This window comes from Mustela nigripes, chromosome 12, assembly GCF_022355385.1.
Source record: "Mustela nigripes isolate SB6536 chromosome 12, MUSNIG.SB6536, whole genome shotgun sequence".
NCBI lineage: Eukaryota > Metazoa > Chordata > Mammalia > Carnivora > Mustelidae > Mustela > Mustela nigripes.
This window is the reverse complement of record NC_081568.1, coordinates 70,760,404-70,787,854: the sequence shown is the minus strand read 5'-3', so window position 1 is coordinate 70,787,854 and position 27,451 is coordinate 70,760,404. Positions and strand designations below refer to the sequence as shown.

General features: G+C 39.9%; 1 protein-coding gene and 1 pseudogene across 1 annotated transcript in view; one reads left to right on the top strand and one right to left on the bottom strand.

The window, feature by feature from the left end:
- The window catches only part of HSPA4 (heat shock protein family A (Hsp70) member 4), a 53,267-nt gene that overhangs the window by 19,459 nt on the left and 6,357 nt on the right, over window positions 1-27,451 (bottom strand). Inside the window, exons 2-7 of the mRNA XM_059417565.1 lie at window positions 20,927-20,984; window positions 19,563-19,703; window positions 17,679-17,801; window positions 13,293-13,392; window positions 12,048-12,181; window positions 9,453-9,697 (exon numbers count right to left, since the gene is read on the bottom strand). Of these exons, the coding sequence (XP_059273548.1) occupies window positions 9,453-9,697; window positions 12,048-12,181; window positions 13,293-13,392; window positions 17,679-17,801; window positions 19,563-19,703; window positions 20,927-20,984 (801 nt within the window). The remainder of the gene's footprint in view (window positions 1-9,452; window positions 9,698-12,047; window positions 12,182-13,292; window positions 13,393-17,678; window positions 17,802-19,562; window positions 19,704-20,926; window positions 20,985-27,451) is intronic.
- On the top strand, window positions 22,319-23,052 carry LOC132028117 (RNA-binding protein with serine-rich domain 1-like; annotated as a pseudogene).

The window sequence follows — 27,451 nt, the reverse complement described above, 5'->3', positions numbered from 1 at the left end:
CATTTACATGAAATGTTCAGAATAGGTAGACAGAAAGTAGATTAATGGTTCCTAGGGCTGGAAGAACAGATGATGAAAGACGCTGGTGGGTACAATTTCTTTTTTTCCTTTTTTTTTTTCAACACACTTTTTTTTTTTTAAAGATCAGTTTTAGGTTTACAGAGAAATAAACAGAAAGGACAGAGAATTCTCAAATACCATACCCTTCACTCGTCCTCTTGCCCCAGTTCCCCTACTAACATCTTACATGGCTGTGATCACATTTCTAACAAGTGATGAGCCAACACTAACACATGACAGTATTAAAAGTGGTCTATAGGTTTTGACACATGTATAGTTAAGTATCCAGCTTGGTAGTATCACATGGAATAGTTTCACTGCCCTAAAATTCTGTGCTCAACCTATTTATCCCTCACTTTCCCGGAACCCCTGCAGATCACTGATGTTTCACAGCCTCCGTAGTTCTGCCTTTTCCAGAAGATCATATAGGTGAAATCAAATAGTATATAATCTTTTCAAACTGGCTTCTTCTGCTTCAATTAATTATGCACTCAGGGTTCCTCCAAGTCTTTTTATACCTCAATAATTCATTCAGGGTTTTTTTTTAAGATGATGAAAATATTCTATAATTGGGTTTTGGGGATGGTTGCCCAATTTTGTGACTATATTAAAAACCACTGATCAGACACTTTAGAAGTGTGATTTTTAGGGGTCCCTGGGTGGCTCAGTGGGTCAAAGCCTCTGCCTTCGGCTCAGGTCATGATCCCAGGATCCTGGGATCGAGCCCTGCATCGGGCTCTCTGCTCAGCAGGGAGCCTGCTTCCCCCTTCCTCTCTCTGCCTGCCTCTCTGCCTACTTGTGATCTCTGTCAAATAAATAAATAAAATCTTTAAAAAAAAAAAAAAAAGAAGTGTGATTTTTATTAATTCTATCTCTGAGGTACAAAATAAATTTACACACATGAATGGCAAAAATTTCAGGCGCTTAGGTGGCTCAGTGGGTTAAGCCTCTGCCTTCAGCTCAGGTCATGATCATAGGGTCCTGGGATCCAGCCAGCATCAGGCTTTCTGCTCAGGAGGAAGCCTGCTTCCCGCCCTTCTCTGCCTCTCTGCCTATCTATGATCTCCGTCTGACAGTCTGCCAAGTACGTAAATAAAATCTTTTTAAAAAAAAAAAAAAAGAATGGTAAAAATTTAAGACCACCTACAGCAATACTGGTGAAGATGTAAACAGCTAAAACTCTTACATGTTGATTAGAGTTTACAATGAGTTTTTTTTTTCCTAATAACAAAAAAAACTGGAAAAAGCAGGTGCCATCAAGAGGAGAAAACCAACCCTCAAGGCACACTAGTCAGCAATACACAAGAAGGAACAAATCATAGATAAAACTACTCAATGAATCTCAAATTTTATGCTGAGCAAACCAAGCCTTACACAAGACTACACACTGGATGTTTGCATTTCTAAGAAGTCCTCGAACAGGCAATTTTTATCTCCGACCCCTTAAAATGAAAAGTCCCCTCGGCAGCTGTCCCTGGAGATGAAGGCCTGGGGAAACATTTCTGGAGATGATGGACTGTCTCCTGAGAAGGGTACTGGTCCGTTGTCAAAACTCAGCAAAAGAACATTTCACACCTGAGTCTGTCCTTATATAAAAATAAAACAAGAACTATGAAACAGTGAATTCTGATTAATATACATACTTTAGTACATGGGGAAACGTAAATAGATATCTGCAATTTAGTTTGAGGTGCATCAAAAAGTAAAATTGGTGGATAGATAGAAGGATGGATAGATAGATAAATAGGTACAGTTAATATTTTAAGTAGAAGAACCCAAAAAGCAGGACAGGGATGTTCAGTATAAAAGTCTTTGTTTTGTTGCATGTTTAAAAATCTCCACCATAGGGACGCCTGGGTGGCTCAGTTGGTTAAGCAGCTGCCTTCGGCTCAGGTCATGATCCCAGCGTCCTGGGATCGAGTCCCACATCGGGTTCCTTGCTCTGCAGGGAGCCTGCTTCTCCCTCTGACTCTGCCTTCCACTCTGTCTGCCTGTGCTTGCTCTCACTCTCTCTCTCTCTTACAAATAAATAAATAAAATCTTTAAAAAAAAAAAAAAAAAAGAAAAACAGAAAAATTTTTGAAAAAAAAAAAAAAAAAAAAAAAAAAATCTCCACCATAAAAAAATGCAAAGAATCCTGTAGAGAGGAGTCTTAACAGATGGCAACAGCAGTAGTAGAGCCTTTTTCATTTTTAAAATTTGTTTGGAAAACTAATTCCCACAACTATAAAATTCAACTATTTAAAATGTATAATTATATGACTTTTAGTATATTCAGAGCTGTGCAATCATCATCACAATTTCATAACACTTCTGTCACCATTAACCATTATTTTCCAGACCCCCTCACCTACCCCTCAGCCCTAGGCACCCACTCATGCTGGACAGTCCATGTAGCAGAATGATAAAAAATATAGTCCCTTCCAACTGGCTTCTTTCACCTGACATAAAGTTGTAAAGGTTCATCCATGTTATGGCATACATCTGTATCACATTTTTTAAATTGCCAAACAATATTCCATTGTATGGCTTCCATTTTCTGGCTATTAGGAGTAGTGCTGCTATGACCATTCATGCATGAAATTTTTGTGTGCATGTGTTTTATTACTCTGAATGTATACCAAAGAATGGTACTGTAGAATTATATGGTAACTCTACCTCTAACCTATTTTAAGCAACTGCTAAACTGTTTTCAAAATGGCTGCACCATTTTGCCCTCCACCAGCAGTGTTTTAAGTACTTCTCCAGAGCCTCTTCAAGGCTTTTGATAACAGCAATCCTGGTGGGTGTGAACTGTTGTCCCACTATGGTTTTGATTTGCATTTCCCCAATGGGCTAATGATGTTCACCATCTTTCCCATACCCTTAACTGCCCATTTCTGTATGTACTTTGGAGAAATATTTATTCAGGTTCTTTGCCCATTTTTTAATTGGACTGTCATTTTATTATTCATTTGTAATCACCTCTGTGTATTCTGGATACAAACAGTACAGTTTTTTAATCTCTTCATGTCCTGTCAAATAAATACACAGCAACTAGAATAGCAAAACCAAAACCCCATCAACACAACAAAAACAGGTTAATACAATACTCGCCACAAACCCCAAAATACAAATGGGTAAAGAAAAACCATCAATAATTATACAACTCCTTCAAAGTATCTGTATCTGTGGCAAAAGTAAGCAAGAGGAAAACAACAGGACATATAATGGACCTGAAAATATAATAGACCTGAAAAAATAAACCAAAAGTCAGAAGGCCAGTATGAAAACAGCAGGTAAAGTCAAGGAGGGGTTGGCATACTCTAGAACAAGAGAGTAAGAGAATATAAAAAAGGTCCTCAATGTGGTACATTAAGAACCATGCCGGGGTGCCTGGGTGGCTCAGTGGATTAAGCCACTGCCTTCGGCTCAGGTCATGATCTCAGGGTCCTGGGATCGAGTCCCCCATTGGGCTCTCTGCTCAGCAGGGAGCCTGCTTCCCTCTCTCTCTCTCTGCCTGCCTCTCCGTCTGCTTGTGATTTCTGTCAAATAAATAAAAAAAATCTTTAAAAAAAAAAAAAAAAAAAGAACCATGCAGAATAAGAACCAGTAAATGCTCTACAGTGACCAAGTTAAATCCTTCAGGGGTACCTAGGTGGCTCAGTGGTTAAGCATTTGGCTTCAGCTCAGGTCACAATCCAGGGGCATCAGGCTCCCTGCTCAGCAGGAAGCCTGCTTCTCCCTCTCCCACTCCCCCTGCCTGTAATTCCCTCTCTCCCCATCTGTGTCAAATAAATAAAATCTTTAAAAAAAAAAAAAAAAGCTTCTGGGACGCCTGGGTGGCTCAGTTGGTTAAGCAGCTGCCTTCAGCTCAGGTCATGATCCCAGCGTCCTGGGATCGAGTCCCACATCGGGCTCCTTGCTGAGCAGGGAGCCTGCTTCTCCCTCAGCCTCTGCCTGCCATTCTGTCTGTTGTGCTCACTCTCTCTCCATCTCTCTCTGATAAATAAATAAAATCTTAAAAAAAAAAAAGTTTCTTTCAAGAAAAAAGGCCACAGTGAGGAAGAACTACTGATAAAATCTGAAACAAAGAGAACAGTGGAGACAAAAGAAGACAGAATAAAGGAAAACATAAGATTAAGAAGACATTTTAAAAACATTTCGTAAAAACAAAAGAGGGCACTATGGAGCAGTGAATTCGGAAAAACTCTTAAATCATACTTCCAGTCTAAAATTTCAGGAATAATAAAAAACATGAGGGAGGGAGGGCAGGCTGCGTAGGTGGCTCAGTCAGTTGACCATCAAACTCTTAGTTTTAGGGCGCATGGGTGGCTCAGTGGTTTAAGCCGCTGCCTTCAGCTCAGGTCATGATCTCAGGGTCCTGGGATCGGGTCCCGCATCGGGCTCTCTGCTCGGCAGAGAGCCTGCTTCCCTCTCTCTCTCTCTCCTACCTCTCCATCTACTTGTGATTTCTGTCAAATAAATAAATAAAATCTTTAAAAAAAAAAAAAACTCTTAGTTTTAGTGCAGGTCATGATCACAGGGTCATGAGATTGAGATCCGCATTAGCTCCACTCTATAAGTAGTCTGCCTGAAGATTTTCTCTTCCTCCCTCTGCCTCTCTCCACAATGACACTCTCTCTGACACACTCCTCCCTCTCATAAGTAAAACTTTTTTTTTTTATAGATTTTATTTATTTATTTGACAGAGAGAGATCACAAGTAGGCAGAGAGGCAGGCAGAGAGAGAGAGAGGAGGAAACAGGCTTCCTGCTGAGCAGAGAGCCCGATGCTGGACTCGATCCCAGGACCCCGAGATCATGACCTGAGCCGAAGGCAGTGGCTTAACCCACTGAGCTACCCAGGCGCCCCTAAGTAAAACTTTTTAAAAAAAAAGGTTCAGCAATATTATAGATTTTACATAAAAATGAGACTAGACAGGGGACTAGCTGACTCAAGTCAGTAGAGCATATTACTCTTGTTCTTGAGGTCATAAGGTTGAGCTCCACTTGGGGGGGTGGTAGTTTACTTTAAAAAACCAAACCAAACAAAACCACCACGGGTGCCTGGGTGGCTCAGTTGGTTAAGCATCTGCCTAAGGACTCTAGTCATGACCCCTAGGGTCCTGGGATGGAGCCCCATATTGGGCTTCCTTCTCAACAGGGAATCTGCTTCTCCCTCTTACTTTGTCCCTCCCCTAACCTGTCCTCTCTCTCTCTCTCTCAAAATAAAATCTTAAATAAATAAAATAAAATAAAAAACAAACAAAAATGAGACTAACTATGCAAATCCACTGAGACAGGAAGATTAGGAATTGCTTATGGTTAGTGTGGGAGGAATAGAGATGACTGCTAATGGGTATACAAGGTTTCTCTTTGGCCTGATGAAAACGTATCAAAATTAGATCATGGTCCTTGTTGTACAACCTTGTGAGTATACTGAAAGCACTGAATTTTGAAGTTTTACATGTTTTATGGTATATGAATTACATGTCAACAAAAAAATGATAAAGAAATCGAAAGAGCTGGGGCGCCTGGGTGGCTCAGCCAGTTAAGTGTCTGCCTTCAGCTTAGGTCATGATCCCAGGGTCCTGGGATCGAGCCCCGCATCAGGCTCTCTGCTCGGCAGGGACCCTGCTTCCTCCTCTCTCTCTCTCTCTGCCTGCCTCTGTGCCTACTTGTGATCTCTGTCTGTCAAATAAATAAATAAAATATTTAAAAAAAAAAAAATTAAAAAAAAAAAAAGAAAATGAAAGAGCTAAAAGAATTAGAAAAACTAAGAATTAGAAATAAAAGAACAAATGTCAGACATGAAAAATAACCTAGAAATAACACAAGGACAAATTGCCCAAATAGTGGCATAAACGGATGAATGGAAAGAGAATGGCAAATACAGACCACAAGCAAAAGAGATCCAACATACTTACGTAAGAGCGTTGAAAGAATAAAATCAAAGTACAAGAACAGAACAAATACTGAACAATGTAATTCAAGAAAACTTCCTTGGTTTTTAAATAGCTGTGAAACTACATACTGAAAACACACACTGCATTCCTGGGGGAAAAAGATCAATAACAACCAGCAACAAAACCCAATTTACCCTGGTAAATTAGACATTCCAGAGAAGAAAAAAGAGAAAAAATGGAGGCAGCTAGCAAAAAGAACAAATAACAAATAACTGAAAAGTACACTGTCACAATTAAACAGGAATGCTATATGCCAAAAGAATATTATTACTCCATTTAAGATAATGGGACTCTTGATCTCAGGGTTTTAAGTTTGAGCATCACAGTGGGTACAGAGTTTACTTTAAAAAAAACTTTAGCGGGGTGCCTGGGTGGCTCAGTGGGCTAAGCCTCTGCCTTCGGCTTGGTCATGATCTCAGGGTCCTGGGACCGAGCCCCCCATCAGGCTCTCTGCTCGGCAGGGAGTCTGCTTCCCCTTCTCTCTCTGCCTGCCTCTCTGCCTACTTATGATCCCTCTGTGTGTGTGTCAAATAAATAAATATTTAAAAAAAAAAAAAAAACCACTTTAGGGACTCCTGGGTGGCTTAGTCAGTTAAGCTGCTGCCTTTGGCTCGGGCATAGTCCCAGGGTCCTAGAATCGAGTCTCACATCAGGCTCCTTGCTCAGCAGGGAGCCTGCTTCTCTCTCTGCCACTGCCTGCCACTCTGCCTGCTTGTGCTCGCTCTCTGACAAATAAATAAAATCTTAAAAAAAAAAAAAACCTTCAAAGAAATAAACAAGATAATCAAGGGAAAAATACAAGCTAAGGTCATTTCTATCCAACCAGGTATTTATGTGGAAATGGTCATCAACGTGTGAGAACTTTACACAGTTAACATGTTCCATTTTTTTTTTAAATCTATTGCTCATTCCAACAATCAAAATGATGAAAATACATTAATATAAAGCAGTAGTAAATAACAAGCCTCAGGAAAGATGTGCTGAGACTGAAAGCCTTATACACTGTTGATCAGAATGTAAAATGGTCCAAATGCTGAGGAAAATAAATTGGCAATTCCTTAAAAAACTAAACACAGAATTAGTGTTATGACTAAGCAATTCCACTCCTACATTTATTCCAAAGAGAACTGAAAACAAAAGAGTCAAACAGGGCGCCTGGGTGGCTCAGTGGGTTAAGCCGCTGCCTTCGGCTCAGGTCATGATCTCAGGGTCCTGGGATCGAGTCCCGCATCGGGCTCTCTGCTCGGCAGGGAGCCTGCTTCCCTCTCTCTCTCTCTCTCTGCCTGCCTCTCCATCTACTTGTGATTTCTCTCTGTCAAATAAAAAAAAAAAAACTTTAAAAAAAAAAAAAAAAAAAAAAGAGTCAAACAAATACTTATTCATGACTAGTCACAGAAGCAATACTCAAGGCCAAAAGGTAGAAAACAACCCAAAGGTCCATCAGTTGATGCAAGAAATTTTTTTTAAAAAAGTGAGTTTTCCATACAGATTCTTTTTTGTCATAAAAAGCAAAAAAGTACCAAGACATGCTACAATGTGAATGAAGCTAGGAAACATAATGTTTAAGTGAAAGAGGTCAGAAACAAACAAAGCAGAACAGTTATAATACCATTTATATGAAATATCTGGAATAGGTAAATCCATAGAGATTAAGAAAAAAAAATAGTGGTTGCCCAGTACAAGAGGCAAGGGAACTGCTTAATGGTTATGAGGTTTTACTTTGGAGTGATGAAAACGTTTTGTCACTAGATAGAGGTGGTCACTGCACAACAACATAAATGTATTAAAAATGCCAATTTGGGGTTTGTTTTTATTTAATGCCAGACTTTTTCATGTTTTTTTTTTAAAAGAATTTATTTATTTGTCAGAGACAGAGCGAGAGAAAGGGCACACAAGCAGGGGGAGCAGTAGGCAGAGGGAGAAGTAGGTCCCCGCTGAGCAGGGAGCCCAATGCAGGATGATGCAGGACTAGATCCAAGGACCCTGGGATCACAACCTGAGCTGAAGACAGACGCTTAACCAACTCAGCCACCCAGGCGTCCCAGTTTTTCACTTTAAAATGGTATGTGGAGGCTCAGGTCTCTGCTTCTCCCTCTCCCTTGCTCATGCTCTTAGTAAAAACAAAACATCCTCAAAAATAACAATCATAAAAATAAAAAATGTAAATTTTGCCTCAAAAAAATTAATTAGAAAAAAAGGCTACAATGTCAGAAATAATCCAGTTTCATTAGTTAAAAAAAAGAAAAGACTGCTGGTCTTTTAAAAAAAAAATTCCAATTTCATCTCAATTTTTTGAGGGTAATTGAGGCCATACTCCCAAGCAAGCCATCAATTGTGCCTAAAATTTCTACCAGTAGAGTTCACATCCTAAAGAACTTACCACTCTCATCATGCAAACAACCCAAGAGTCAAGAGTAACATTCTGGGTGTTTGAGGACAGGATAGGATGAAATGTCAATTACCCAGAATTCTTGCAGCACTGTACAAAAAGAGCTATTGCCCACAAGTGACCCTGAACTACCCAAAAACACCAATTTCTGAATCAACAACTGAATCAAATCCAATACTATTCAGCATTAAAGTACCTCGCCTTGATTTTTTTAAAACCACTAACTCACACATAATCCATGTACCTGTCAACTTACTGGAATAATCAGAAAAGATTAGTCCATATTATTAGAATAATCAAACCCAACTTTACGTAAAAAGCAGGATCCTGAATACCCAACTTTTGTATCAACATGGATGGGACTGGAAGAGATTATGCTAAGTGAAATAAGTCAAGCAGGGAGAGTCAATTATCATACGGTTTCGCTTATTTGTGAAACTTAAGGAGTAACACAGAGGACATGGCGGGGGTAGAGAGGAGAAGTGAGTTGGAGGAAATCAGAGGGGGAGACAAACCATGAGAGACTGTGGACTCTGAGAAACAAACTGAGGGTTTTGGAGGGGAGGGGGATGGGGGTAAGCCTGGTGGTGGGTAATAAGGAGGGCACATATTGTATGGAGCGCTGGGTGTGGTGCATAAACAATGAATTCTGGGGGCGCCTGGGTGGCTCAGTGGGTTAAGCCGCTGCCTTCGGCTCGGGTCATGATCTCAGGGTCCTGGGATCGAGCCCCGCATCGGGCTCTCTGCTCAGCAGGGAGCCTGCTTCCTTCTCTCTCTCTCTCTGCCTGCCTCTCAGTGTACTTGTAATTTCTCTCTGTCAAATAAATAAATAAAATCTTTAAAAAAAAAAAAAAAAAAAAAACAATGAATTCTGGAACACTGAAAAGAAATAAAAATAAATTTTTTAAAAAAGCAGGATCCTGAATGGTCTCTAATTTTTACCTACAGAAGTTACCTTATAGCAACCATTATCATTTCAATGTTTAACTAAATAAAAGCTGATAGAAGTGCAGAAAAATCACAGTTCAGTTTAACACCAAAATACTGGTCTAGTTACCTATTCATAGTCCCAGATACATCAACATCATTCATAAAACATTCGATGCTTAAAGGGAGGTCTGAAGCATTTGCACTCATCAATTTCTTGAGTTTCTCACACTCTTGAGACAGTCGTAATAATGCACGAATTTTGGACTTTATGTCCAGCTTGTATTTCTTCCCAAATTCTTCACAGAAGTGATTTACTAACACCTCATCAAATTTTCTGCCTCCCAGTGTTGTGTCAAATGCAGTGGCCAGAACCTTAGGGAAACAGATGATTATTAATTCAAAAATAAACCAATTTAAAATTTTATCATAACATATATTTAACTAATAAATTATGAGTGGACACGTTCAAGCTGAAACAAGGAAATGTTCCACCTGTCATTTTAACACTTTGAAAAGAGACACCATAATCCCCAATTTACAGATGATGCTACAGGCCCAAATACATCAGATAATCTGCAGGTCACAAAACTAGTAAGTGGCAGAAGTACAATTCAAAACCCAATCCCCTCAATTCCAAAATCCAAGCCCTTACTACTACACCTATCTGACTAGAAGCTAAAATTAAATACCCAAGGCAAATGCACTAACATGTCATTACACAGCTCTGGTCTTATTGCTGTCACAAACCTATGAATAATACCAAAGCCCTACCTCGATGCAGTTTACTACCAGGAAACATGCTAGAAGCTTAATTCACAGCAACCTGTAAAAGTCTCATTAGCTCTGATTAACCATTACCCAAAAATCCTGAGATCAGACACAAACTAGATCTAATCCAATTCAATAGAAAGTAGGCTAAATAAAATGATTACATTCTTATGAAAAAATTAAATAAAAAATCTCTTCAAAGATGTTAAATATCATGGGGAAATTTTAATATACTAAGTGAAGAAAAAACCAGGACACAGAACTGATTACAGCCTAATTTGTTTCAAAAAACTAAAATGAAATACAGCATCCTCTTCATAGTACTAATATTGTGAATGCTTTACCACAAAAATGTCCTTCAAGTTTGGGGTGTTTTCATAATGAGTATTTTTATAATTAAATTTTAATTATAATTGCAAAACTGACAAATGACAGGAGATAATTAAGGACAATTTTGTTGGGGGTGGGGGAAGGCAAATAATCACAAATACACATCATTCTGACCCAAAGCCAAAGCTAATTATGACCAGTAGCTTCTGTTTAAAAAGGTGAGGGATACTGGATAGCTCAGTTAAGTGCCTGCCCTTGGCTCCAGTTGCGATCCCAGGATTCTGGGATCGAGCTCCACATGAGGCTCCCTGTTGAGCTTCTCCCTCTCTGGCTCTGGTTCCCCCTGCTTGTGCATGATCTCCCCCCCCCCCCCCCAAAAAAAAAAAAAAGTGAAAGCATACAATGGACTTTAGAAATAAAGTGATTAGTGATAAATGTTTAAGTATTTACACCTGTAAAAATCATGAACCTGTTAGTTCCAACCATCTCAAAGATTCACTTTCTTTTTATTGAAAAAAGAAAAAAAATCCTAGAAACAAAATATATCAGATATAAAGTGAAACCAAGTCTAGTTTTCAAAATAAAAGGACTGTAATAAATAGGGTCTCAAAATGGCCTCCAAACCTAACGAATACTTATTGTGAGACAGATAGACCCTCCTTACCAATCCCCAAATTTGAAGGAGAGACAACTGAGGCCTTTGCACAAAGAAACCTGGATCCCCACCCCTAGTAACTGAAGCAAACACTCAAAAACTCAATGGTTCTTAAGCAAATTCTAGATAAAATCAGCAAAAGAACTAATTTTATATCCGATTATGGAGTTGGCATATACCAGCAAATTCAAATGTGACCATGTTAACTCTTCAGCCCTCCTTGCCTTAAACACTGCTAGACTTCTCTGTGTCAAAGTGTTTTCTCTAGAGCTCTAAGACTTCCAAAAATCTAGAATGTCACTCTCAGATGGTTTCTTTTTGGGCATTCAAGTTGTAGTTCCCACACTCTTTTCCCAGAACACTCAAAACCTTAAGATCAAGAAAACAATACTTTTGTCTTTAATACTCAGTATTTAAAAAAATACACAGAGACTACCTGTTAAAGAATCCTAATAAGCCTGTAGGGTAAACATTATTTTCTAAAAATCATAGATTAGAAAAATAAGAATCAGAAATCTCAAGATTTTTTCTTCAAGGTCTATGTTCTTTGCTTCACACCATGCCAACTCTTGAAAATTACAGCTTCTAGCCTACTTCTACATACCTGGTTCTAGTTTAGATGGCTCATGCCTAGTTTCCATTAATGAAACATAATTTTTTAAGTTATTTTTTCAACTATCTCCCATAAATTCCTCATTACCATACACTTGTAATAAAGTTTTCCAGAGGGGCGCCTGGGTGGCTCAGTGGGGTAAAGCCTCTGCCTTCGGCTCAGGTCATGATCCCAGGGTCCTGGGATCGAGCCCCATATCAGGCTCTCTGCTTGGCAGGGAGCCTGCCTCCTCCCCCCTCTCTCTCTGCCTGCCTCTCTGCCTACTTGTGATCTCTGTCTGTCAAATAAATAAATAAAATCTTTTTTAAAATAAATAAATAAATAAATAAATAGTAAGGTTTTCCGGAAATACTTACTTTAAGTTTTCCTTTATTAAACGCACATACAGAAACTTGGTAAGAAGAATGCCCCATGTCTACAAAAACTACATTTCTTGGTTTCTCTTCTAGGGCAGGAAGATCTTGCTTATAGATTCCATAGGCAAGAGCAACTACGGAAGAAACAAATTAAATTCAATGTAACATTATCATTTAAATAGTACATTAAAAATTCACTTTAAGTTAAAAAAAAACTTACACAACGAATAGGACTGCATCACTGTGCTGTTTTACAAAGAATCAAATTCTTCATATGCTTTGCATAATGTATTCATGAGGAGCAGTTACTTCAAAGAATTAAATGTTGACATTCACTGAGACCTCCGTAACCTTTCCAATTTCTCATTCCAGTTTCTAATTTCTCATTCCAAAGACTTTGGCAATTTTTCCCAACTACTTCCCCTACTTTTCCAAACATACTTGCCAGGATTTCTTTCTTAATACACTTGCACCATCTCAACATTCCCATGTATCTCTCCCTGAGATGTTGCTTTACAAGTTTCAGTCCATTAAAGGGCTGGAGGGTGCCTGGGTGGCTCAGTGGGTTAAGCCGCTGCCTTCAGCTTGGGTCATGATCTCAGGGTCCTGGGATGAGTTCCGCATCAGACTCTGTTCAGCAGGGTGCCTGCTTCCTCCCCTCTCTCTCTCTCTGCCTGAGTCTCTGCCTACTTATAATCTCTCTCTCTGTCAAATAAATAAATAAAATCTTAAAAAAATAAAAAATAAAGGGCTAGAGAGGACCGCCTGGGTGGCTCCTTTGGTTAAATGACTGCTTTTGGCTCAGGTCATGATCCTGGAGTCCCGGGATCGAGTCCCATATGAGGCTCCCGGAGTCTGCTTCTCCCTCTGACCCTCCCACTTCTCATGCTCATTCTCTCTCACACATAAATAAATAAAATCTTTTAAAAATTTTTCAAATGTTTATACAAGGCTAGAGAAAAGGCCGATCTATAAACTGACACACTGTGAACTCACTGTGAACACGCAGTAACTGTGTTACTTTCCAAAGGAGGATGTGATTAAGTACTAAAGTAAGTGCTATGTGGATAAAAAAAAAAAAAAGCACTGGTCAGATAAATTCTTTATGTGTGACACAGTATCCAAAAATACTATGGCACATAAGTGTAAGTGCTGCAAACAAAAAAGAAAACAAGAAACCCCAGGGTTTTTAAGATGGCAGAAACTTCAACATTCACCAAGTCACAGATGCTAACAGTCCATTACCTGCAGTTGTTTCATTCATTAATCGCAGGCAATTAAGGCCAGCAATTTGTGTAGCATCCATCACTGATCGTCTTTCTGCATCAGTATAGAAACAAGGAACCTACAAAAAGATTTCAAAGTTTCTTTTATTAGGGAGTCTTCATTTAAAATACAATTGCCAAAACAGTAAAATCTAGAAACGCCCTCAAATATCTAGAGCAATTTATTCCCTATGTGATCAAGGAAGTATTTCAAACCAGTAGGGAAAAGTCAGAATATCCAATAAGTAGTGTTGGAACAAATGGATAACCACATAGAGAAAAAATTAGGTACCATCCCTACTGCATACCAAAATACATTTCAAATCAAAGACATAACAGTTTAAAAAAAGATGAGTACCAGAAGGAAAAGAAGTCTTTACCATCAGTATAGGAAGAAATTCTGTAAACGTAACACAAAATACAGAAGAAAAAGAGGAGGAGAAAAGATTAATATATTTGAACAGCGGGGCGCCTGGGTGGCTCAGTGGGTTAAAGCCTCTGCCTTCGGCTCAGGTCATGATCCCAGGGTTGTGGGATCGAGCCCCACATCGGGCTCTCTGCTTAGCGGGGAGCCTGCTTCCTCCTCTCTCACTCTCTGCCTGCCTCTCTGCCTACTTGTGATCTGTCAAATAAATAAATAAAATCTTTAAAATATATATATATATATTTGAACAGCAATGTAACAAGACAGATGGTAACTACACTGTGGTGAACACAGTATAATGTATAAACTTGTCAAATCACTAGGATGTACCCTGAAACTAATGTTATACTGTATGTCAAATATAAACAGTTTTTCATAAAGATTAATATATTTGACTCATAAAAATTAAAAATAAAAAGGGATAAATACTTGGAACTCGTAACATAAATTGATAGAGCTAATCTCTCTAATATATATGAAGAACCACCAATCAAAAGGTAGACCCATAAACTCAAAATGAGCAAACAGGAATGTTTTACAGGAAAGAAATGCAGAAGGGCTCTTAAATTTTAAAATGTTTTCAACTTCACCTAAAGAATGAAACATTAAAATGACATACACTTTCATAGCATTATTCACCTATTAGAGAATTAGCTAACACCCCAATAAGCTGTGCTGGTGAGGCTGTTATCCAACAAGTCCTCTTATACACTGCAGGAAGAAGCATGAGTACAAATTCTTTAAAGGGCAATTAAACAACTGTGGTTAAAATTACAAATACATTGGACGCCTGGGCAGCTCAGTTGGTAAAGCCTCTGCTTTCAGCTCAGGTCAGGTTATGATCCCAGGTTTCTGAAACTGAGTCCCGCACTGGGCTCCTTGGTCAATGGGGAGCTTGCTTCTCCCTCTGCCTGCCACTCCCCCTGCCTGTACTCCAGTGCTCTTTCTTTGACAAATAAACAAACAAAATCTTGTAACAAGAATCACAAATACACATACCCTTTGTCCTAGCATTGTACTACTAGGAATTTAACCACTAAGTCCTATAAACTATCACATAAAAGCAAAATCTTACCTGTTAAAGTTTATTCAAAGCAACAGCAATTTTTTTTTTAATTCTTTACAATTTAAAAAAAAAAAAAAAGGAGGGGCGCAGTTTGGTGGCTCAGTCAGTTTACCTTACAACTCTTTATTTCAGCTCAGGTCATGAACTCATGTTTGTGTGCTCAAGCCCCATGCTGGGCTCTGTACTCAGGAGTCTGCCCCCCCACCACGGGATTCTCTCCCCTCTGCTCCTCCTCCCACTCACATCACACGCTCTCAAATAAATCTTTAAAAAAATAAAATAAAATATGTAAATTTTAAAAAAAAAAAAAAGAAGCAGCAGCAGCAACCGCAGGTCCAACAAAAATAGGCTAAAGAGGGGCGCCTGGGTGGCTCAGTCATAAGCATCTGCCTTCGGCTCAGGTCATGATCCCAGGGTTCTGGGATTGAACCCTGCCATCAGGCTCCCTGCTCGGCGGGAAGCCTGCTTCTCCCTCTCCCTCTGCTTGTGCTCCCTCTCTCGCTGTGTCTCTGACAAATAAATAAATAATCTTTAAAAAAAAAAAAAGACTAAAGAGATTTCAGTACATGCATCAACTGGAATACTCTGCAGCCACTGGAAAGAACAAAGCCCTTCTTTACCACTAAGATATAAAAGATAAAGTTCTAAAACTGATCAAAAGAGAAATGAAACTAAAAAAGTATATATATATTTACTTGGATACACAAAAATGTCTGGAAAGATGTGTAACCAAGTAATAAAATTAGTAACATGTGGCAAGAAAAAACTTCCTTCTAGGTAAGCAGAGGGGTGCATGCGTTTTATTTGTGAACACTGGGGCTACCTTTGCAAAAAATGAAATTTATGTTTTAACAATGATCAATTCATAAATAAAGCAAAATACCCCCAAGCTCTATTTGTATAGCAATGAGACATACCATAATAGCCAAGAGCTAGGGTAGTCAATGTGTAGCAGAGTTTACATAGAGGCCAGAGGCAGCTATCCTTAGAGAGGCCTGATGAAAAGGTTAGCTCTTTTCCAGCACTGAGGAACTTAAATGATAAACAGGTCACTAAACAGAAAGAAAATTTTCCCTAAAAGACAAGAGAGGCTTACTACACTTAAACTTTTGTACAACATAATTTGTGCTACATAGCTACTTTCCTTCTGGAAGTCTAGACTTTTGGTATGGGTTAGGCACAAGGTACCTAAATGACTGACCTCCAGTTAGAAACCCTGGACTCCTAGGCTCAGGCAGAACTTGTCAGGTATTACCAGAAGAATTAAGTGCATCCAGTACGACTCTCCTGGAAGGGGATTTTTAGAAGTTTGTGCCTGGTTTCCTCCAGAAACTGCCCCTGTACCTTTCCCTTTGTTGATTCTGCTTTGTATCTTCTCACCGTAATAAATCTTAGCCATAGGTACAGCAATATGTTGAGTTCTACAAATTCTCCCCAAAAAGTCACTGAAATTCAGTATAGTCATGAGGACCCCTAACACATGACTTAATACATCACCTTTTGACTTGATCTCAAATGCTGGAAAACCCACTTGGGCATTCTGCCATTGTACATGAGTTTCACTTCTATACTGAGCATAACTGAGAATCAAAGTTAGGGCACTAGGTTAAAAATATAATAGTTAGGGAAAGAAAGAAATGCATCTAAGAAACACAAAGCCTGCATTAAATATGAGCTCTTATGAAAAGTAGCACCTTTTTATTCTTTGCATCCCCAGAATATAGCACACAACCATAATCCAAATTCTTCCTAACAAATGTCAGTTCTACTTTACTAGATAACCAAGAACAAAGGAAATCTACCTGACAACAGACTACAGGGTAAAAAAGTCACCTAACAGCCCTTGCTTTGCCAATGAATACACCAATACAAAGACAAAAAAAGACCAAGGAACTAAGATATTAATATTAACAACTGCAGAACAGGAGATTCCACTGCAAAGCTAATAAATCCACCCAAATTTCAACAGTTCCTAAGGATGCCATTGTCCTACCAGCATAAAACCATAAAGTCAGGCTTTCATCTTAAAAGGGATATGGAATGGGATACCTGGGTGACTCAGTTGGTTAAGCGGCTGCCTTTGGCTCAGGTCATGATCCCAGCGTCCTGGGATCAAGTCCCACATCGGGCTCCTTGCTCAGCGGGGAGCCTGCTTCTCCCTCTGCTTCTGCCTACCACTTTGTCTGCCTGTGCTCGTGCTCGCTCGCGTGCTCTCTCTCCCCCTAACAAATAAATAAATAAAATCTTTTTTTTTTTTAAAGGGGAGGGGAATATGGAAAAGACAAGATTTGTCTACTGCTGCCCTGCCTTTAGTTCTAAACACAGGACAAGCAAAAATACAGACAATGAAATGAAGAAAACGTTTCTAATTGTGGATATCCAACTAATTCAACAAACAAGTGGCTATCACATGCCAGGCACTAGGCGAGGTATTAAAAGGAATCCAGGGGCAGTGGGTTTTGAGGTAAGCCTTCAAACAGGGAAAAAAACAGAGAAGAGCTGAGTAAAAACTAGGGGGCAGAAAAGAATACTCAAAAAAATGGAAGACTAGTTTGATGAATTATTAAAATAATCTCTATAATCGAAGGCAAAAAGCAATTTTATTTGCAACTGACAACATTCTTGTCTCTACTTTTTTTTTTTAAAGATTTTATTTATTTATTTGACAGAGAGAGATCACAAGTAGGCAGAGAGGCAGGCAGAGAGAGAGGGGAGGAAGCAGGTTCCCTGCTGAGCAGAGAGCCCGATGAGGGACTCCATCCCAGGACCCTGAGACCATGACCTGAGCCGAAGGCAGTGGCTTAACCCACTGAGCCACCCAGGTGCCCTGGTCTCTACTTCTTAAGTCCCCAGTAAAACACAGGGATCAAACTCACCGAAACAACACAGTCCACAACAGGCTTCTTAAGAACACTTTCTGCAGTCTCCTTCAGTTTGGACAAAAGCATAGCAGTCACTTGCTCTGTAGTAAAATTTCGCTCTTCCTCCATATATTTCACCTGCAATAAACCAAAAGGATCTAAACTTATTTGAGTTTTTCATGATCTAAAAGCCTAAAATGTGCATGTCTAACACATCATCAATGGAACAGTATCTCAAGAAAGAACTGAAGAGCACTAGTCTGGGAAGCAATAACAACTTGAAGGTCACTTTTAGCATTTTTTTAACATGTTTATCAAACACCAATACCTGAAGATAAGAACCATTATGTAAACAGCATGCTGTGACCACCAACAAAAACTGAGATCTCTTGTGCAAAAACAAACTTGTAGAGCTCACCATGGCCCACACTGCACCTCCATAAACAGGTCTGGCGGTGGACACTCTGCCACCTGGTATACTAGGTGGGTTTTACTTTGTTTACCGTGTTGACTTTAGGATCATTTCCAAAATTAGGATCCAGTCTAGCCTGAGGTCACAGTTTTTGTCACTTTGTTTACTGCTGTAGGCCCAAGACTTAGAACAAACCTGACCCAATAAATACTTCATTTAGAGGATAAATAAAAAAAAGCTTCAAGATATCCTACCTTGCATAAAAGTATGCAATTTGGAGAAGGGCTACAAACTTTAAATGCTCAAAGTCTGGCTCAGACAAGCCCCATCCCACATGCCTATAGTCCCCAAATATAATCCACACCTGAAAACATAACTCTCTTCTCTCAGCAGCTGCTCCAAATGAACCTGAACACCACCTTCTCTTAAACTCTTCACTTCTGAGCCCAATCCTAATTTATTCTGATTCAGAATCTAGTAGTCCCTTACTTTATTGTATGATAAAGATGGTAAAGCACCCCTCACCATGAGCCTCTTCTTCCCTGCTATCTGCTTAATTCTTAGTCTATTCCTCCACTTTTGTACTCGGATCTACTTGTTCCCCAGATCTTCTCCCTCATCTCTTTCTTCTTTGGCTCTTACAATGCTTTAGACTAAATCTGCCAATACCTAATCCTATTTCTTTCCTGCCTATAAGTATCCTCCATCTACTCACCTCCTTTTTTTCCCCTTTTTCCTTCTCCTGTATTCCAGAGTATCCACTACCAGCCATTCAAACTCTTCTGAGATCATTGCCACAGATATCTTCAGTAAACCCAGTCAGTCATCATTCTCCCGTTATCAGAATACTTCACTTCTAAATTCAACTGAGGACTCAATAGCACAACTCACTACCTTTTTTCTCACAATTCTCATCATCTCTTGGCTTTTGAGCCCGGTCCCACAATCCTGACTTCTCCAAATGTGGTATCTCAAGCACCAAATCCCCCCCTTGTTAATCTCAGTTGCCTCTTTTGTAGGATCAGTTCGCTGTATGCTTCACAAACTCTTCTAGATGTCCCAGAGATAGCAAAGGCTAAATTCCATTTTCCCCAAAACACCTCTTTCCAACCTAAGTGCTACTGTCAAGAGTATGACCACACATCTGGTTAGTAACTGTGAAGTGTTAAGTTCTATGCATGGCATCCCAGAAGTCATTCACTAAAATCACACCAGAAAGACTGATCTATCAGTAAACAATACAAGCAGCAATGACAATGTTATCTTCAAACTACCACTACCCTGCTATCCAACCCATTTTAACAGTATTCGCTCCCAATCAAAATCCAGATTATTCAAAAAGGCCAAATGGTCTTTCCTACCCAACCTTCTCCTAAACACTTGTGAACATTTTCACAACTTGAACTCCAAATGGTACAGATATATTGACCTGATATAATAAAACACTGTATTTTAATTTTAAGGCACTTTAGACTTTGAGACTTTACCTTTATCCCTGTTAAACCAGTGGGCAGCTGCACAATATCATATGCAAGGTTAGATTTTTCTGCTTCCACAAATGGATCAGAGAATGCTCGGCCATGGAATCTTTTAAATCCCTGGACTGTGTTCTTTGCATTGGAAATTACCTAAAAATAAAGAACATCAGAATCAGAGTAAAAAGACTAATAGCAATTAAATTAGGAGGAAAAAAAATTCAATAGCCTCAGATTAAACTAGCAGTGTTTTAACTCCAAGGTTTCCTTCTAAATTTCATTTTCTTTAGCACTATACCTTTCTGCATGATGCCTGCTCACGTATGAAGTGAGGAACAACCGACTTGTTCAGACCACAGTGGCAAGGATGGCACTAGAGCCCAGCTTATCCTAATTCTCCATTAAAAACGGGTCACTGTACATGTACGAAGGTATTCTTCTTTTCTTAAACTTCTCATTAACATTTACATGAGTTTTAACTTTTAAAAATTACAGTTTTACCATAATTTGTGATTCAAACTTTCCAGGAGTCAATTTAGCAATACCAATTCAGAAATTCTCGTAGAAGGAACTTTGCAGGAAAAAAAGACAGTAAGTACATAAAGATAAATGTAAAAAGATAGTGACCAAATACTATTTACAACAGCAGAAGACTGGAGACAGCCTAGACAATCAATTAACAGAAGACTGGGCAAATAAATATATCCATATAGTGGGTAGCATTGTTTTAGAAAGTTGGAATACAATTTATCTGTATGGTAGGATCTCACTTTTGGAGTGGGAGAAGCATTTAAACCCGTACAGAAGGTTATACATTAAGATACTAATAGTGGGGGCGCCTGGGTGGCTCAGTGGGTTAAGCCGCTGCCTTCGGCTCAGGTCATGATCTCAGGGTCCTGGGATCGAGTCCAGCATCGGGCTCTCTGCTCGGCAGGGAGCCTGCTTCCCTCTTTTTCTCTCTCTGCCTGCCTCTCCGACTACTTGTGATTTCTCTCTGTCAAATAAATAAATAAAATCTTTAAAAAAAAAAAAAAAAAGATACTAATAGTGATGTTTGGCTAAAGGGAGCACATGTAACTTCCAAAATGACTGCGACCAAGACCTGAGCTAGATTGAGAGCAGAAGCTTAACCAAGGAAGCCAACCAGGGGCTCCTGCTTATGCTAATGAGCTAATAGCTATACAGCTAATACCTATAAAAAGCTATGTGCTTCTCACTCAAGCACAGGAAACTAGGGATCAGGTCTGTTTCTCAGCTGGTCACCTAGCGACTGTCGTATTAGGCACATAATGGGCACTGAAATAGTTGCCGAAGAGAAAAAGATGGACAAAGCAGAAAAAATAAGTCATTTTAGGAAAGAAAAATCAAAACTCTACCTGGCTTTTAGCTGCTGCTCCAATTGAACGATTCTTAGGACCAAAAGAAATGCAAGCCCTAGGGAGGGGAAAAAAAAAAACATTTAAGCACCAAACCTTACTGAAACATTACATCCAACAGGACAACATCACCATAACAAGCATCTGAGCCTTAGCTAAAAGCCACATATTGTAAAAGTACACAAGAAGTCTCTGATTTTGGCCTCTCTACTGAGTAAAACCATCCATGAGAATGCCTAACTGTGGAACCTAAGGCCCCTTACTATCCCAACCCCAACCATACTTTCCACCTGCATCTCAGGCACAGTGAACCAACACAACTTAGTCTTCCCATCCTCCTGCTTTGCTCAGACCACTTTTGCCACCTGAAATGCTCCAGGTCCTTCTATATCTCACTCACTCTCCAGCAGGATTACCCACTTTGTGAGGCCTTCCCAATGGCCCTAAAGTAAAACTCAAATCATTTTTATCTCTTAAAATTTATTAGAATTGGATACAGAATACCTCCTTCTCAATGTATATTCTACTATACAGAGTGGCTCTAGGTAATATTCTCCCTTGAAGTCTGGTAAATCTACATCTGCCTTAACAGTAGTAAAAATTGCTTTGTACCTCTTGAAAAGCTAAATAAAAGTTAGTCTCAGTTCAAATTCAACACTGGTTTGAATTGTGAGGGCCTACTTGTAACATGGGTATTTTGTGATATCATACTGTAAATATACTTCCTCTTCCCTATTGTAAGACTATAGTATATAATACATATACAGAACGTGTTATTCAATTTTTTCTGTTATCAGTAAGGCTGCCAGTCAACAGTACACTCTTAGCAGGCAAGTTTTTGGTTAGTCAAGTTACATGTAAATTTTCAACTACACAGGGAATTGTCACTTATAACCCCAAAATTATTCAAGAGTCAATTGTATTCATCCTGTTTTGGCTCACACACACACACCCTACAGTTACCACTTTTACAAAATAATCGACTGCCACTACTGCAATGTCCATCTTCATCATACGATACAACAAACAATGCCTCAAACAAAGTATAACTCCTGCAAAGTATGGGGAAAGTCCACGCTTTATACTGTATAAGAAAACATCAATATCCTTTCACTACAAAGCAACTCTCAAATTCTAAAAAAAAAATTCTGTAACAGTAAGCCTATTGCACTGAAGAAAATCCTTACTTTTCCACTTTGTCATCGACTACGGATTTGAATACACTGGCAGTCAAGAGTTGACTGCAGAATCAGTATAAATCTGTCCAAATCCTTTCTCTGCCTTTCTAGCGGTGTGAATTCTGTTGCTTAATCTCTCTGAAATCCTATCCGCTCAACTCTAAAATGGGGAAAATTAGGGTATCAACCTTAACAGCTGTGGAGAGGTGGGGAGATGGCTCCCTCTCCTATCAAACACAAAGATCACGCTGATGAGAAGTCCAAGGATCATGCTGAAGAGAAAGGGGCCCCCAAGAAATGGAGTGAGAAGGATGGCGACAGGGATAAAACTCGCAAGAAAAAGAACTCCTGCAGGGGTGGTAGCAGCACCAGGTCGCAGTCCAACCCTATCTCTGGCACCAGCACAGGCTTGAGCAGTGGCTCTGGGTCCAACTGCTGAGGAAGTTCCAGCATGTCCTACAGCTCCAATTCCAGCAGCAACTCTAGCTCTCAACCAGTACCTCTGGGTACTGGCACGACAACAAAGGGCTTTCCCACTCCAAATCCAAACCACCCAAAAGAGATGAAAGGAAAGGAAAAAGTGGACTTATTCCCCTAAACCAGTCGAAGTGTACATCAGGAGGCTCACTAGGAATGTGAGCAGGGACCACATCGAGATTTTCCCCACCTCTGGGAAAATTAACAGGACTGACATACCTGTAAAAGGTTGTCTCCCTTCCCCCGCCCTATCTGTCTAAAAGCTATGCATATGTGGAATCAGAAGATAGAGATGAGACCGAAAAGGTGCTTAAGGACAAGGATGGAGGACAAATCAATGGCCAGGAGATCACTATCACCACTGTGCTGGCTCCCTGGCCTACACCGCAGCCAAGGCAATTCAGCACTCCAAGGAAAATGCTGCCACCACCCCTCACATGGCGCCAGTCATGCCCATGGATCAGAGATTGAGTTCCCAGAGGGGTAGCCCCACTGTGCACGGGGCAATGTCACTCCCCTGGCTGCTGCCACAGTAGCCACTCCAGCTCCAATTCCTCCCAATAAATAGAGCCATGGAAGCTCTGTGTCTTGTAACTTCTATTTTATCCACTTCAGTCTGGTCACTTTTCTGGTCAAAGGAGCATTTGGTAAGAAACAAATTCCTCACTCAGGAAAACTTTGAAGACAGTAACTGAGATATACTCTCTGAAAGCAAAGTTCCAGCTGCAGGAGTGTTACTGGTTTGGGGTTGAGCCTGTAAAGATGCTCTCCAGTTTCTGGCTAGAAAGCTCCCACATTTTCAGCTTCTTAGAATCAATTTAGTGGCAAAGCCAGCAGGGACACAGGGTAGCAGTGTGGTCCCAGCCTGCAGGTACAGGGTCTAGTCTGGTGGCCTAATCATGGCCTTGCTTGTTGGTCTGCAGAGTATCTAAGGAAAAGGAAAAAGTGTCTCAGGAAAATGCAGCTGCTGTTCCTGCTAGCCTGGCCCTGCTCTCCTGGCCCCATCCTCTAGGATTAAACACTCCATGTTAGTTACCAAAAATGTTCTATTTTTACATGTACTCATGCACACACACCCACATCCCAGGTCTCCCTTTCTCTCTCTAATTGATGAGCGAGTTGAGAACCAGCTGTGCAGGGTCATCCCAGGCCCCTCTGATCCACCTATTCTTCATGGGGGTCTTGCAGGTGACATTGGCAACATAAACACTGCTTTTCTGGCTTACATTGTACAGTCAATACTACAAATTTTTTGTTTTGAGTCTTATAAACTTCTAGCATTTTAGGTAGTGCGGTGTTTACACTTTGTTGTACAGTCTGAAAGGACTGTGTTGAATAAACCAAGGATATGAATGAAGACCAGGAAAAAAAATAAAAATAAACAAAATAGGGGAAATTACAGCACCTACGTCATATACCGCCTATAAAAATTAAATATGTTGATCAACTTCTACTATATATACATATACTTTTTCAGAGCAAGTTTGGGGCAGAGGGAAAGGGAAAGAAAATCTTAAGCAGGCTCCACGCCCAGCACTGAGCCCCTCACAGTAGTAAGAACTGCTCTGAACATCTTGAAGAGCTAAATAAAAGTTTGTCTCAGTTCAAATTATAGCTCACAGCCCTGAGATTGTGACCTGAGGTGAAATCAAGAGTTGAACACTTAACTGAGCCACCAAGGTGGCCTATGTTGATCCCCTTTTAAAGGGTTTATATGAGAGACTGGCACATCATAAATAATAAAATAAAATACTAGCCATTATTATTGCGCCACTGAAGCCCTGGTCTGAGTTTCATACAAAAATATACTAACTAGTTTGCCATGAAAGTTCTGCTTCACCTCCCCAAACTATCCATTAAAATCCAGTCCGCCATCATCAAAATCATCTACCCATGAGGAATAAAAGTCCTTTCATTCACAAAGAACAACTGAATGAGGGTAATATGTCAAATTACACAAACTGAAGGGTTTTTAAAAATAAAAGCTTTACGTAAGAAAACATAATATTTAAATGTGAAGAAAGGCCAAAAGATGAAGTCAAATATTAGAGCCCATTTTAGAACCTAGGCCAGTGCTTTCCAGTTAGTATAAGCTCTTTGCAGAAAATCAGAAAACAAAAAATATGACAAAGAAAAGAAACAGTATCTGTAATTCCACAACCCCCACCCCCACCATGGACGGCCACCATAAGCATTTAAGTAAATAGTCCTATGCTATTCTAATAAATATAATAAATCCTTAAAAAAGTAATAATAAGCTAAATACCCTCAATTCAGTTTGTGTCTCCTCAACATACAATCTGAGGGGTGCCTGCATGGCTCAGTCAGTAAGTGCCTGCCTTCAGCTCAGGTCATGATCCCAAGGTCCTGGGATCAAGCCGGCATCTAGCTCCCTGCACAGTGGGAGGCCTGCTTCTCCCTCTCCCTCTCACTCTCCCCTGCTGTGTTCCCTCTCTCACTGTACCTCTCCCTGTCAAATAAATAAAATCTTTAAAAAAACAAAACAAAACAAAAAGAATATGATCAAAAAATCTTCAATGGCTGAATTACTCCACTAGGATTTTTACATGGAACAAGATAATAAAGAAACTTATCTACTACTCCCCACTCGCCAGCAACATTAAAAATGTGCACCTAGCCTGCATCCAAACTTTAGGGCAGGAAGCCTCTCTTTCAACCAAGCAGGTCAAGCTCCCACACCTTTCATACACCTTTCATATGTCTTATGTGCTTAGCAACCTATGCTTGATTTTCCCAAATACTCAGAGAGAAGAACTATTATTTGTCCAATTTTATAAATGAAGATCTGATTCAAGCCAAGTTAATGCATCCAGAAAAATAACTGGTAAATATAAGCATCCAAGATTCAAAATCAGGACTACCGGACTCCAAATCCCACATATACCTATTTTTCTACTGCCTAGCAAACCAATTAGATTTATTCCTACTTCTATACCTTCACATAGACCATCCCAAATCTTTCATCCATGTATTTTAATCCTATGTGTTCAAGTCCCACCCCTGCCTTTCCTCATCACTCCCCTCCCCACGGACACTCCTCATCACTTTCCTCCACACTGACACTTTCAGTCTGTACTTAACAACCCATCCATGACTGTTCTTATTCTATCTACCACTGCTTTATATCACTCATATTTCCACCTAGAATGGTTCTATCTCTAGACAGCAGGAATCTTTTTACTTTCACTTCCTCTCTATGCCACACAATTCCAAGTCAATGCTGTTAAAAACAGACACTTGCTACCAAACTGGCATTACTTTCCCTCCACTCCCTAATACAGGTTGGTATTACAGGAAGCTAATTTAAATTAAGTTCAAGGGGCGCCTGGGTGGCTCAGTGGGTTAAAGCCTCGCCTTCCGCTCAGGTCATGATTCCAGGGTCCTGGGATCGGGCCCCACATCAGGCTCTCTGCTCAGCAGGGAGCCTGCTTCCCCTTCTCTATCTGCCTGCCTCTCTGCCTACCCGATCTCTGTCAAATAAATAAACAAAATCTTTAACAAATAAATAAATAAAGTTCAAAACTCCCCTGTTGTAATCTGTAAGCCCCAGAAATAATCTTTTTAGGCCAGAGAATAACACTATTCTCCCTTTCACGGGTAAGAGATACTATTGACCCAATATTTATGCACATTCTAATGGGATGTTATGAACAGCTACAATCAACACAGATCCTCAAAAGGCACAGCTTCACATTTGTAAGAAAAAAGAATACAGGATAGAATACATATACAGAATATGTGTTAATCGACCATTTACACTGTCAGTAAGGCTTCTGGTCAACAGCAGGATACTGGTGGTTCAGTTTTTTGGAATCAAAAGTTTCTATACACAGGTTTCCAACTGCACAAAAGTCAGCGTCTCAAACCCCACAATGATGTACAGGGTCAACTATATATTCTCTGCCCTAGCAAATTCACGTCAAGCTCTATCCAACAGAAATAAAAATATTAACTGGGGCGCCTGGGTGGCTCAGTGGTTTGGGCTGCTGCCTTCGGCTCAGGTCATGATCTCAGGGTCCTGGGATCGAGCCCCGAATCGGGCTCTCTGCTCAGCGGGGAGCCTGCTTCCTCCTCTCTCTCTGCCTGCCTCTCTGCCTACTTGTGATCTCTGTCTGTCAAATAAATAAATAAAATCTCTAAAAAAAAAAAAAAAGAAATAAAAATATTAACAAGTAAACCCAAGTATAAGACTACTGTTCAATTAACAACCTATAATTACAAAAGTTAGAAATAACCTGTGGGGGGGGGGGTTACAACCATAATAAAGAATATTACATTTAAGAAGACAGGTTTAGGGCGCCTGGGTGGCTCAGTGGGTTAAGCCGCTGCCTTCGGCTCAGGTCATGATCTCAGGGTCCTGGGATCGAGTCCCGCATCGGGCTCTCTGCTCAGCGGGGAGCCTGCTTCCCTCTCTCTCTCTGCCTGCCTCTCCGTCTACTTGTGATTTCTCTCTGTCAAATAAATAAATAAATAAAATCTTTAAAAAAAAAAAAAAGACAGGTTTATATTTACTGACTCTGAAAGAAGTCTAAAATATATGTAAAGAAAATTTACAAAATATAGTATGTTCCTGTTTCTTTAAACATACCCACCCACCACCATATATAGTTGTGGAAGTCTGGAAAAAGATACACAAGGATACACAACAAACAGCAAAAATGAGAAGGACAAGAAACTTTAGCACTTTAGTGTTTTTTACTGTTACAACAACTAAGTCAAGAAAAAAATGTTTTAATTTAGAAAATCTAATTAAGAACCTAATGACAGGGCACCTGGGTGGCTCAGTGGGTTAATCCGCTGCCTTCAGCTCGGGTCATGATCTCAGGGTCCTGGGATCGAGTCCCGCATC